This window comes from Lampetra planeri, chromosome 63 (assembly GCF_965212315.1).
Source record: "Lampetra planeri chromosome 63, kcLamPlan1.2.h2, whole genome shotgun sequence".
Taxonomy (NCBI): domain Eukaryota; kingdom Metazoa; phylum Chordata; class Hyperoartia; order Petromyzontiformes; family Petromyzontidae; genus Lampetra; species Lampetra planeri.
In genome coordinates, this window is record NC_136169.1 from 3,741,221 (window position 1) to 3,750,503 (window position 9,283).

At 54.4% G+C, this 9,283-nt stretch overlaps 1 protein-coding gene across 1 annotated transcript; it reads left to right on the top strand.

Moving 5' to 3' along the window:
- Positions 1-484: 484 nt before the first annotated feature.
- Positions 485-8,528, top strand: LOC144736770 (RAB6A-GEF complex partner protein 2-like). The gene is made up of 8 exons (XM_078619386.1): positions 485-662; positions 2,092-2,216; positions 3,201-3,337; positions 4,036-4,119; positions 5,374-5,523; positions 6,572-6,781; positions 7,488-7,793; positions 8,297-8,528. Exons 2-8 carry the CDS (start codon positions 2,101-2,103, stop codon positions 8,518-8,520), a joined length of 1,227 nt encoding a protein of 408 aa, XP_078475512.1. The 5' UTR covers positions 485-662; positions 2,092-2,100; the 3' UTR covers positions 8,521-8,528.
- Positions 8,529-9,283: the final 755 nt, after the last annotated feature.

A 9,283-nucleotide genomic window follows, 5' to 3' on the forward strand; every position in this document is an offset into this window, starting at 1 on the left:
GGGGGGGTGGCAGAGCTTTGTGACGTCATATTTGAGGGGGGGGGGGGTCTGAGTTTTTGTGACGTCGTATGACTAAGGGGGGGGGGTCAAAAATCTTCCAAAATCGCGTGACGTCATTTATGGACGGCCCCTTATTGGCAGCTTGCAAATGCGTTGAAACGCAACAACCACAAAAAAAACATCGTAAAAGTGAACAGCGCTCATCAAATAGAACAACCCGGGATATTTTAGTGAAACGATTATCGTAGCCTTGTATCGTGACAGGGCGCGGTATCGCCGTATCGCTGTATCGCGATATCGCTATGACGCGATATCGCGATATCGTATCGCGGCGACCGCCGTCGTTTCAACAACGGGCAAATGTCCGCGGTCTCCTGAGTCTCCACGTCCCCCCCCCCTCCTCTCCAGCTGGGCAATCTGGAAGGGTTCAGCCAATCAGAGGCTAGGATTTTGATGACGTCGCAGGAAGTCGCCTTGGTAACCGGGGACCACCCGCGCGGGCAATTTGCTACCGCGTCAGAAGGAGACGGCGGCGGCGGCCTTCGGCTGTACTCACGCTGCTGTTGTTGTTTGTTGTTGTTTATTGTTGTTGTTTGTTGTTTTGGTTTACGCCGGATTCTGTCAGCCGCTGCTTCTGTCCGCATTGCGGGGGCCACTTTTGGGTGAGCAGGGCTCGGCACGAACTTATACAGTACTCGCTTAGCTCGCATAGAAGACACTGACTTGTACTGTACACGAATCGATTCACTGACTCACACAGTCACACTGACTCGCATAGACACACTGACTCACACAGACACACTGACTCACCCAGACACACTGACTCACCCAGACACACTGACTCACCCAGACACACTCACATAGACACACTGACAAACACACTGACTCACACAGACACACTGACTCACACAGACACACTGACTCACATAGACACACTGACTCACATAGACACACTGACTCACACAGACACACTGACTCACATAGACACACTGACTCACACAGACACACTGACATAGACACACTGACTCACATAGACACACTGACTCACATCGACACACTGACTCACATCGACACACTGATGTAGACTCACTGACTCACTGACTCACACAGACACACTAACTCACACAGACACACTGACATAGACACACTGACATAGACACACTGACTCACATAGACACACTGACATAGACACACTGACTCACACAGACACACTAACTCACACAGACACACTGACTCACACAGACACACTAACTCACACAGACACACTGACTCACACAGACACACTAACTCACACAGACACACTGACATAGACACACTGACTCACGTAGATGATGGTCATCATCAGGCAATGATGACGGCCGCTTGTGTTGCGATCGAAACGTAATTTATTTTATTTCTAACTACGCGACTTTACCGAAAGAACCAAAGAATGGGATTTCAAACTGATATTCTCGCGTGAAACCGGAAGCCGGGGGGGGGGGTGGGGGCTCAAGACGAAGGGGAGGGGCCTACGGAAGAAGGGGGCGGGGCTTAAAAAGGAAAGGCGCGAGAGATGAAAGGCGGAAGGGGTGGGGGGTGCGTCAAGTTCAAGTTTCATGTATTAGGTATAGCTCTGTGAGCCATTCGGCTCTTGAATCGGGTGCAACCGCAACAAACAAAAAACAAAAACATGAACAAAAAAACATCTTAAAGTGAATATGTGATTAAGTGCAAACAGAAAATCCAAGAAAAGACAGCAAAATATTGCAGAAAAAAAACCGTACACCAACGCTGTGTGCAAAAATCCCAGTGGGATTCAAGTCAAACAACAACAACAATCACAAGACAACTTAGATCAGTAGCAAGGGGCCCGGGGCATAAAGAGGTCGAACTTCCCCGTAGAGTTTAAAGACGATCGTGATTTGAAGCTTTCGTGACTGCAGGAACCCATACTCTTTGGTTCTGTCGGTAAAGTCACGTAGAGTAGAAAAACTAACAGATCACGACGTTTCGATCACAACACAAGCAATCGTCATCAGGTGAGACCACGACAGCAAGAAACAACGCCGATTGGACACGGGGCGAGTAATTGTGTGTTCACTGTGTGTCAAGGCTGAGACGATGATCGAGGTGGTGGCGAAGATTACACGCGGGCCCGTGTTCCTGGCCGGGGAGACCCTGGAGTGCCTTGTCACCTTCACCAACCCCATGGGGCCTCACGCCACCTCTGCCAGCTGGTGAGTGGATCAGCTGCTGGGTTCGAGATTCACCTGGTGAGTGTGAGATTCAGCTTGTGAGTGAGAGACCACCCAGCTGGTGAATGAAAGATTTAGCTGGTGAGAGATTCAGATGGTGAGTAAGAGCCCCAGCTGGTTTGTTCGGGATTCACCTGGTGAGTGTGAGATTCAGCTTGTGAGTGAGAGACCACCCAGCTGGTGAATGAAAGATTTAGCTGGTGAGATATTCAGATGGTAAGAGCCCCAGCTGTTGGGTTCGAGATTCACCTGGTGAGTGTGAGATTCAGCTTGTGAGTGAGAGACCACCCAGCTGGTGAATGAAAGATTTAGCTGGGGAGAGGTTCAGATGGTGAGTAATAGCCCAGCTGGTGGGTTCGAGATTCACCTGGTGAGTGTGAGATTCAGCTTGTGAGTGAGAGACCACCCAGCTGGTGAATGAAAGATTTAGCTGGTGAGAGATTCAGATGGTGAGTAAGAGCCCCAGCTGGAGAATTCGAGATTCACTTGGTGAGTGTGAGACTCAGCTTGTGAGTGAGAGACCACCCAGCTGGTGAATGAAAGATTTAGCTGGTGAGAGGTTCGGATGGTGAGTAAGAGCCCCAGCTGGTGAGTGGATCAGCTGGTGAGTTCGAGATTCACCTGGTGAGTGTGAGATTCAGCTGGAGTGAGAGACCACCCAGCTGGTGAATGAAAGATTTAGCTGGTGAGAGGTTCAGATGGTGAGTAAGAGCCCCAGCTGTTGGGTTCGAGATTCACCTGGTGAATGAAAGATTTAGCTGGCGATAGGTTCAGATGGTGAGTAAGAGCCCCAGCTGGTGGGTGAGAGTCCCAGCCGGCGTATAATCTGAACACAGGTGGCCGAACACAGGTTCGACGAACCTGGATCCTCAAGGAGGTCACAGCGCGTTGTTTCCCTCCCGTGGCCGAGGCTTCCCCCTGGTGATGGTTGCGTTTGCCTGTGCTGCTGCTGCCGCCTTTGCCCAGTGAGACGCTGGCGTGGGCCAGCGCTCAGATCCACTGCCAGTTCCACGCCAGCGAGAGCCGCGTGGCGCTGCCACCGACGCCGACAGCGGGGCCAGACGTGCAGGCCGAGAGTGACACGGTCTTCGTGCCCAACCGAGGTCAGCCACGTGTGCGCACACACACTCGCAAAGTGGTGACGTTTACACACCACACAAGGGGCTAAGTTAAGGTTGAGTCGACCTAATAGAGACCCAGCACCAGTTCAGTAAGTCATGAGCGAGAATCGAACTCGGGTCGCCGGGTTCGTATCACAGCGCCGCTAACCGCTACACTCCTGCTCACCAATATATATGAACGCACGTGTACAAAGACAAAGATCCCCCGTATAGTTATTAACAGACTGTTGGGGCAAGTGCTATTAGCGAGCACCTATGAAGGCCAACACGGCACACCAGGGGGTGGAATGCCAGCACCACACCCGACCGCCTTTGTCTCCCCAGTGCTGATATATATACATACCGCACCAAGTACTCACATGAGACTGAGTCGACCTAGGGGAGGCCCAGGACCGGTTTAGATAATCGTCACTTGTGTTGGTACCTTTAGCAGGAATAGAACTCGGGTTGCCAAGTTCGTAGCGCAGCGCACCAACCGCGACACTACCTCTGCCACACACACACACACGCGCACGCAATAAACCCCATATGCAGGCACAAACAGCAATTCCCATTCAACACGATGAGACTTTCCTGGGGAGCACAGTCACATGGAAAACATTAAACACGCGGTGGAGAGTCTAGTGAGCTTTGCGAGTCGACGGTGCTGCTGCTGCTGCTACTGGTGCCGTTTGTTGCAGGCGAGAGAGGCCAGTGCGTCCTCTCCACAACTCCCAAGATCCTCTTCTGCGACCTGCAGCTCGCCCCCGGTGACAGCAAGGCCTGTGAGTACTCGACGCCGAAGCGATAGAACGATTGGGGTGGCTGCACCGCCAGCGCTCCTTCGCCGGCGGGGCGCAGGCTGCTCGCGCGGAGTAATGCGCAGGAGACATTTCAAACGTCGGGCACTGCCTCATTGTGGCACTCGGAGACTGTTCTGGATTATTTTTTTCCTGCCCACTGCACGTCCCGGGAGGAGCCGAGCCGTCGTTGACGTCGATCGCGGTCCCCTTACTGAACCCCGCGTTGAAATATAGTTAGTTTTTTATTTCACCAAGTAAGGCCCCACTGCGCTATACAGTTGCTAATCGATTATTGATTATCGGGCGCGATTATTCGGATTCCAACATTATCCGGCGGTCACGGGCCGATCCGGCGAAACCGCTCCAAAGGCTGCAACCAGTCCGGGTATTGGTACCACGTGCTTGATTTTAGTGTTAAATATTATATACAGTGCATTATACACTACATACAACAACTTAAAGAAACTACCGCACGTATATACATCACCCCACGCAGAGTCTTCGAGATTGGAGTGGTAAGTATGGCACAGTAAATACAGTAACTTTTTTAAAGTATAGTATTTATTTTTGTGTATTTGTATGGTTATGTATGCCAATTTCACATAATAAACACTTAAAATACACCAAAAAAACATAACACCGAAAAACATAGTGTCATGGAAGAATGCGCAAAAGTAGGCTATTTTAGGAACAATGATTCGTGATTATATCGGCATTTATGAAAATCTGGCACCCCCTTCTCCCCGAAGCTGCCGGATAATCGATGATCGACTGTACAGCTCTTTTTTAAAAGCGACCTGGCCACAAATGATAGCCCAATGAAGTGGCTTATCATGTTGATATTTATAGCAGCCAAATATTCGAAACGCACGTTTCTAAACGTGGAGGGGAAAAACCGCGAAAAACAATCCACTCGACGACGTGGAGAACACGCAAACTCCGAACATACACGGGCGAGGGTCGGAATCGACCCCGTGACCTCATGTACAGCTTAAATATACGCTGCCAAGCCTGGAGGTGCCCATTCAGACGCTGTCTTTCCGACAGACCTGTTCTTCACCCGAGGACGGCTGCTTGCGCTGTGGCCGAAACGTCGTGAGAATTATTTTATCATGTTTTATTTGTATTATTTTATTATTTCCCTTCTACGTGACTTTACCGAAAGAACGAAGAAGCAGGCGAAGCGGTTAACATCTCGCCGCCGTGGCCCACCCCTCCTCCCCGTCCCGTCCGCAGACACGTACAGCGAGACGATCCCGCTGGACGCTCCGCCGTCGTTTCGCGGGCAGGCCGTGAAGTACGCCTACAAGCTGACGGTCGGCTGCCAGCGCGTCAACTCGCCCATCAAGCTGCTGCGTGTGCCCTTCCGCGTGCTCGTGCTGCAAGGTACGAGACCTGCCCCGCCCGCCCGGCCGACTCGACGCTCGCCAGCTTGATAATTGTTTTTTTTACCCTTTTATCTGGCGACAAAATTAACACCTTTTTTTACAAGGAGTCATGTCTGCATAGACCACAATACCTGCAGTCGTAATGCAAACAAAAAACATAACTCTGATAATGTACGCACTGTCCTTGAAGTTGATTGGTCCACACCCGAGACAGCTTTCCTTAGAGCCTAGTCTCACATGGTGTTGGAGCAGATGACGCCATGTGATGGATACTAAAATAAACTGTTGAAACTAAACTTATTTTACTAGGTAAGGCCCACTGAGCTATACAGCTCTTTTTCAGAAGCGACTTGGCTATCGCAAATGATAGCTCAACAAAGTTGCTCATCATCACGTGCTTAATGTACAGCAGGCAAATACTCAAAACGCGTGATGTCCATTCTAAACGTGGCGGGAAAACCCGGACGAGCCCGGAGAAAAATCCACGCGACCACGGGGAGAGAGAGACACACACACACACACCAAACACACAGCAGGCGTCAGGGTCAGGATTGAACCCCTAAGCATGGGAGCTGCCGTGTCGGGGGTCACGAAGGGAGACTGCTGACTGAGCGATCGCCAGTATCCCAGGAAAGTCTCACCGAGTCGCAAGACCCTTTTTTCTGGAGAGTCCTGGAAATTTTTTCGTGGTAGTGGGTGGGTTAGAGGTGTTCATATTGATGTTTTTGCTGCTGCTGTGTATAATCGCAGTCGCGTCATTTGTGGGTGATTTTTTGTCCAGCTTTGGGGATATTTTAACCAATACTGAACGGGTGGGAAGTGCCGCCCCACTTGAGCGGATCTCAGAGGTAGCTCTGCCATAGCCACTTCCGTGGCGGTTCTCCAACACGAAGGGTCGCACCGCTCCGCGAGACTTTCGAATGGATTCTCGCGTTGTCTTGACGGTGCGATGGCCGATATCATGCTCGGAATAAACCGGGAAATAATAATATTAACAAGACGCGTTTTGAGCGACGCGCGTAACCCTCCAGACATCCTGCCCGTAGGTCTCTCCGAGTACCACCTGTCGCCGGATGACGACACCGTGGCCCCAGCAAACCCCTTCCTGGACGACGACAACGACGACACGGACAGCGACGACGGCAACGAGGCGGACGGGGAAGGTGGGGGCCAGGAGTCGGGCGAGAGGGGCGAGGGGCGGCTGCTGGACCTCGCCGCAGACATGATCACGGTCGCCACGGCGCAACGCAACCAGAGTGAGACACGCGCATGTGGACGTGCGCACACGCACACGCACGCGGACGTTCACGAGGACACACGCGCAGGCACCGATGCAGACACACACGCTGACACAGACGTACATGTTTACACGCAGGGACACACACCTACATACGCAGGCACACACCGATCCACACCGACACACAGGCGCTGGCACACCAACACCCGCCATTCGCCACTAAGTGACGGTGACGTCACCACGGCGCCTGTGCAAGGCCAGGTGCACTTTCAGTGTGCGTGCATGTGTGTTGACACAAGCACGTGATGCTGATGATGGAACCTCATGAAGAAGAGTCGTAGAGACTTCGTGGGGCTTTCCTGGGTTAACAAGCGTAAATAAAAAACAAGCACAGGTGTGAGCTGCACATGCTGTCACCGATGTAGCACGTGTGGGTGTGTGCATCGTCAGAGTAGGGGAGCGGCGGCAGTGGAGTTGTTAGCGCGCTGCGCGACGCACCCGGCGACCCGACTCACGGCCGATAACAATGTTGAGTATTTGAACCGGTACCGGGGCCGCCCCTAGGTCGACTCGTGCGTCAAATGAGTACCCGTGTAAACGTCGCCAATAAGGAGGCAAAGGCGGCGTGGGCACGGTGCCGCCCGCCCGCCCTCCCGCGCCGCTCGCCAACGGCACTCGCCCCAGGCTCCACAGCGGGGTGAACCATCGTCGCGTTGCCGTCGCAGGCGTGTTCAACATCACGAGCCCGTGGGGCAAGGTGGGGCGCCTGAGCGTGGCGCGCTCCGCCTTCCGCCTGGGCGAGGACGCCGTCTGCAGCTTCGACTTCTCGGCGGGCGACGTGCGCTGCCTGCGCGTCACCGTACTCCTGCAGGCCGAGGAGAGCGTGGCACCGGCGCTGCGGCGGCGCCCCTCCCAGGCGCCCGCCGTGGCGACGCACGCGCGCCACCACGAGCTGTGCCTCCACACGGCACGCACGCACGCCGCGCTGCCTGTGCCGCTGCATGCCACGCCCAGCTTCAGCACCCACGTGGGTGAGGACGTCCGCCCCCCCTGCTGCTCACCCCCCCCACGCCCGCCCGCCCTCCCCCGCCCTCCCCCACTCACCCCCCCACGCCCACCCACTCCCATCCACCCACCCCCAGCCCTCCCCCACTCGGCCGTCAGCTATTCGGTTGCATTGTGGGAGTTTTTAGCCATGTGAGGAAACAGGGGAAAACCCGATTTAAAGCTTTCGTGACTGCAGGGATTCATGTTCTTGGTTCTTTCGGTAAAGTCACGTAGAATGGAAATAATAAAATAATTAAAAACCCTTTTTTTTTTTTCATTATACGTGACTTTACCAAAAGAACCAAGAAGAGGAGAAAACCCTTTCAGAACAGGTGGAGAGCGAGAGAACACACAAACTCAGCCTCAGCACTGCCGTCACCGCGTCAGCACTGCCGTCACCGCCACCACCGCCGCCCCGCTAACAGCTGCCCCGTTTTCCTCGCCCCTCCTCACCACCCCACCCACCGCACCCCCCCCCCCGTTGCAGTGACCCTCAAGTGGCGACTGCATTTCCAGTTCCTGGTGGCGTGCGAGCCGGAGGCCACCCCCACGCTCGCCATGGAGGCGTCCGAGGGCAGCCTGTGGCGGGGGGCCGAGCGCGTGCAGGCCGACACGCTCAGCTGGGACCTGCCCATCACCGTGCTGCCCACCAACCCTCTTCAGGCGGCCAGTGGCTCGCCCACACAGGCCTGCAATTCCGTCGTCATCTGAGAGCGTGGGGGGGGGGGGTCGGGGGTCGAGGGAGGGGATAGAGGGAGGGGGTGTGGGGAAAGCCGGGAGGTGGAAGGCTCCCGGTACAGCCTATGAGGGCCGTGTTCAGAGTCGCGGCTTGGCCCTGACTGGGCCTGTAATGATTAGGCTTATCTCAGGCTCGGCTCAGCTCAGGCGCAGGCTAAGCTTAGGCTCAGCGTAGGCTTGAGCCGCTCAGTTGCTTCCAAAGATAGGTGAGCGAGCGGGCGAGCGTGCTCAGCTGTGGCTAGGCTCGTGCTCAGCTCACGGATATACCGAGCACGGCTGGGACCCACGCTCAGAGCCGGCTCAAGTTGAGCACGTGGGTTTGAGCTGGCTCACTGGAATCGGGCCTGATCCATACCTGAGCCCTACCTGTGGCCCAGCCTGAAGAGCCGGGCCGTGACCAAGAGAGTCACTGTCCCGGGGCACTTTGGAGGTGAGCGCGATACGGTGTATTGATGAGCTTGGACCTCCCATTTGTCTCTCCTAGTCAACAAGTCGCAAGCGATTTTCCTCCTCAATCGTGAGCGTCGATGCTCATCAGCCCCGCAGTGGTGGAAACTCCACGTGCCTATGGCGGGAGACCAGGTTTCTCCTTTGTTATCTTCCCCCACATATAGTGGTACTAATTGTATCGACCCCGGAAGGATGATGATGATGGTGGTGGTGGTGGTGGTGATAGGCCGAGTCCCCTTTTTGGCCGCTAAAAATTGTATTTGCGAGACTGGATGCTGTCGAGGGT

Excerpts from the sequence above, each read along its gene's own strand:
- LOC144736770 (XM_078619386.1), top strand. The coding sequence starts at position 2,101 with ATGATCGAGGTGGTGGCGAAGATTACACGCGGGCCCGTGTTCCTGGCC. Across the intron at positions 4,120-5,373 it reads CCCCGGTGACAGCAAGGCCT|ACACGTACAGCGAGACGATC; the intron begins GTGAGTACTCGA and ends TCCCGTCCGCAG. Across the intron at positions 5,524-6,571 it reads CCGCGTGCTCGTGCTGCAAG|GTCTCTCCGAGTACCACCTG; the intron begins GTACGAGACCTG and ends TCCTGCCCGTAG.